The following is a 3846-nucleotide window of genomic DNA, read 5'->3' on the forward strand; positions in this document are numbered from 1 at the left end:
AATACCTTTGCCGGTCATTAGACTTAAGCAAATTCTAGATAGGGAAAGACAAACAAAATTTCAAAGGCTTTATTTTTTATTTTTTTTTTTTGTGAGAGAAGGACGATTATTGTCACTAAAGTCAGGAAATTTTATCCTCCACGCAAAAAACTTTCCAAAGCACCAATACCTCTTCTAATCAATTTCCTGGCGAAATAAGAAATCGTCGGTTCTCTTAAATAATACAACTTTTCAGCCCCAAAGTTTTGCTTACATGAATTAATGTAGCACGAATTATTCTCCCTTTCTCCTCGAAAATAGTCAGTGGACAGCAAAAAAAATAGCAAAAATCTCGATTTTTTTTTCTAAATTCGGTGTGATATAAGCTCAATTCTTCGTATTATGAAGATTCTTTAATGATTTGGCCGCTCAATAGGATTTCGACTCATGTCTTATCCGGTCCATAATATTCGAGAGTTATATTTCGTGGATTTTTCTCAGGTGGGCTCTCGTGGAAAAACAAATACGGATAAATTATTAGAACCTACGCAAAGTTTGACTGCCAAAAATTCAATAAATTACAGCCGCGCGGGGTTGGAGCGTGCGGACAACGCACCTGTCCGAGCGCGTGAGGTCAGAACACCCCGTCTCGTCCTCACCTTCCCACGCAAAATCATAAAACTTGTGCCTTTCGTCTTCTCTCTTCAAATCCACTCTCTCTCTCTCTCTCTTTCTTTGAAAACGCTTTCACCACCGTTCTCGCTCTGCAAATGTAGAGCCAAAGCCCGAAGCTCAATCGTCGCCATCGAGCATCAGCCAATGGGGAAGAGGAGAGGCAAAACCCTAATCCCCCACTCCCACACCCTCCCCTCCTCGCCTTCCCGCTCCTTCTCCTCATCCTCCTCCTCCTCCGACTTCGAGTTCACCATCTCCCTCTCCCCGCTCAACAAGTCCTCCTCCGCCCTCTGCGTCGCCGACGAGCTCTTCTACAAGGGCCAGCTCCTCCCCCTCCAGCTCTCCCCCCGCCTCTCCATGGTCCGCACCCTCCTCGCCTCCTCCTCCTCCTCCGCCTCCGACTCCGCCACCACCTCCTCCCGCGACTCCTCCGGCAGCTCCACCGACTCCCAGTTCTCCTCCTCCTCCGCCCCCGCCGGCGACTGCGACTCCTCCCGCCCCAGTTCCGTCACGGAGGACGACGAGTTCCGCCGCCTCCACTGCGGTCCGGGCGACGGCGGCGGCGGTGGGGCGCAGATCAGGAAGGGCAAGTACTTCCTCTCGAGGTTCTCGTCGGTGTTCAGGAAGGAGCACGGCAAGGGCCGCGAGGCTCACTACAGCGTGCCCGGATCGTCGTCGTCCTCCTCCTCATCCTCGTCGGCGAAGAAGCGAGTGAGCGCGACGGCGAAGGAGGTGATACGGAAGTACTTGAAGAAGGTGAAGCCGTTGTACGAGAAGCTCTCGCAGAAACAGCAGCAGCAACACCAGCAGAAATCGGAGATCTCTCCGACTCCGGTCCAGACGAGCCCGAGAAGCAGCTTCTCTCAGCCGTTGAAGACGGAGAGGACGGTGCGAGAGATCATGCTCTCCTCGGGGAAGAGCACGAGGAAGGACAGTAACGGCGCGTTCTCGAATTCTTTCTCGGGCAACCTGAGGTATCCGAGGAAGAGGAGCTGCGCGTCGAGCTGCCCTTCGTCGATGCGGTCGTCGCCAAGCCACTCCGGCGTGCTCTGCCGGAGCGGATTCGGCGGAGGAGGCGCGGGAGGGGGAGTCCGGACAGGAGGAGGTTGCAGCTCGGAGGCCTCGTCAATGGAGGAGTTGCAGAGCGCGATTCAAGGCGCGATCGCTCACTGCAAGAACTCCATGTTGCAGAACAACTACAAGGTCATGGTCAGCAACGAAATCTGAACCCCCAAGAACCCGAAGACGAAGAAGACGAGCCGCCATGAAACTGCTTGAATCATCATTTTCACGTGGGTTCGTCCCTTTTCCCCTCTCTCTCTCTCTCTGTCTCTCTAGGTGATGACTTGATAATTGTTAACGGAAAGTGCTGAAACTTTTCTCTTTTTTCTTTTTGGGTTTTTCTGCATGTGACGATGAGCGTTGCGTGACCAAGGAAAATCATTACTTTATTTTCTCGGGAAAATCTTGCAGCAGGGCAGGGCATGGAAACGGGAGAAAAAACCCAAAACCAATGTGGGAGCGATGAGGCTTTGGGAATCGAGATTTTCCAGGCCTTTCTGATCCTCTCGTCTTTTTCTTTCTCTGACCGCCCGCCCTCGTTTCCATCTGATTCGCCACCTTTTAATGGTCCATTGATTTGATTCGGTTCCCATCCCCTGTTTTGGAATCTTCAGATAGAAAAGCCATTTTCCTTTTCCGCTCAACTTATAGTTCGTGGAAAATTTGTCAAATCATCAGGGAAATCGATTATTGCCGAAGCATACAAACATTAGAGGGGCAATTCTTTGGAGATGGGTTCTTGTGTTTTTTTTTTTCCCCCATTTTGCTAAACTACGCCATCCAGGTTCACTTCTCGGAAGCTCTCGTGCTCCATCGAGAATGTACCCAACAGATGTCGAGCTCTTGCGACGAGTGCCGAACGTCGACCGGCGATTCGAGCTTGTTCGAGAGCTCATGCAGTTTTTCTCGATACCCAATTCACAATTGCGCATCCATATGACGATATTTCGAAGTCAAACTCGAACTCCAGATCGAAACAAGTACGCACCAGTGAGATTCCCGCCGTCCCGTACAATCGCATCCTCTTTTTCTCTCTTTTTTTTAAAACTCTACCAGGCCAAAAGAACGGGAAATGAGAAGAATGGTTTTTGGGGGGTGGTGACTCGAATCTCGAGAGCGATAGGTGGTCAAGATCTAAAGAGAAACAGACGAAGCGCGAATCTGGTCTGGCTATTTGAAGCAGCCATGTGCGGGAAATTAATGTGGGGGAGGAGATTCAGCCTTTCCCCCCCTCCAGCTTAGATGACGACGGTGGGCATGAACACTAGCTATTGTTATTTCGAAATATCGTAGAACCATATGGCCCTAGGGAGTTAGGTGATGGGTTCCTGTCACGACCCCGATTTCCCATTATGTTCCTTTGGCCTTGTCGTCTCGGGAACAAGCTTTGTTTTCTAATAACCGACCCTAATAATGCAAAGAAAGGGTTGGCATTCTATGCTAGCTGAAGCATCCGGCCCTAGGGTTCATTGAAGCAGCCTCGAAGTACTTCGCGTCGGGGACTCTTCGAGCGCGCGGTTAATCTCGGCGAAAGAGCGAGTTCAATCGTAGAGTGAGTGTGTGTGTTGAACACTTTCCCAAGTTTTAGATTGAGAAAGGCTGATGTTGCTGTCATTAATCCACCATAAAAGTAACAGCTTGTTCTGGGTCACAAACTAAACAAGGTAAAGATATTAGTTGCGATGTCCATTTTTTCAAGAAATTTAGGCCCACAACATATTACTCTCAGAGTCATTCATAGACTATTATGCTGGCAATTTTTATTTTTATTTTAAATTTTATGTGTAAGCGAGGTGCACGTCGATGCCCGTGATTAATTTGCTTTTAATTCAACTCGTTGTCACTCGCGGGGAGCAATTACATCGGGAGAACTGCACCGTTCCATTCAGTAAAATAGCCTGAACATGCGTCCATGGAGACGAGAGCAGAGTTTACCACGAAAGATTTTTGAATTCGCTGTCCACGCGAAATGAGCAATTATTTGATTTCCAAAGCATCGATTGCATATCGCAAACGAAATTGTCGACACATCATAAAAGTTGGAATTTTCCCCATATTTATAGTTGCTCAATAAGTACCTGCAATTTTTCAAAAGATCTGCTGCTAGGTCAACTGTGGAGGATGAACATA

General features: G+C 48.8%; 1 protein-coding gene across 1 annotated transcript; it reads left to right on the forward strand.

Moving 5' to 3' along the window:
• The first annotated feature begins 616 nt into the window (after positions 1-616).
• On the forward strand, positions 617-2040 carry LOC115753606 (probable membrane-associated kinase regulator 1). The gene has a single exon (XM_030692286.2). It carries the CDS (start codon positions 799-801, stop codon positions 1879-1881), a length of 1083 nt encoding a protein of 360 aa, XP_030548146.2. The 5' UTR covers positions 617-798; the 3' UTR covers positions 1882-2040.
• The last annotated feature ends 1806 nt before the right edge of the window (positions 2041-3846 follow it).

Source organism: Rhodamnia argentea, chromosome 1, assembly GCF_020921035.1.
Source record: "Rhodamnia argentea isolate NSW1041297 chromosome 1, ASM2092103v1, whole genome shotgun sequence".
In the NCBI taxonomy this organism is placed as follows: domain Eukaryota; kingdom Viridiplantae; phylum Streptophyta; class Magnoliopsida; order Myrtales; family Myrtaceae; genus Rhodamnia; species Rhodamnia argentea.

Excerpts from the sequence above, each read along its gene's own strand:
- LOC115753606 (XM_030692286.2), top strand. The coding sequence starts at position 799 with ATGGGGAAGAGGAGAGGCAAAACCCTAATCCCCCACTCCCACACCCTC.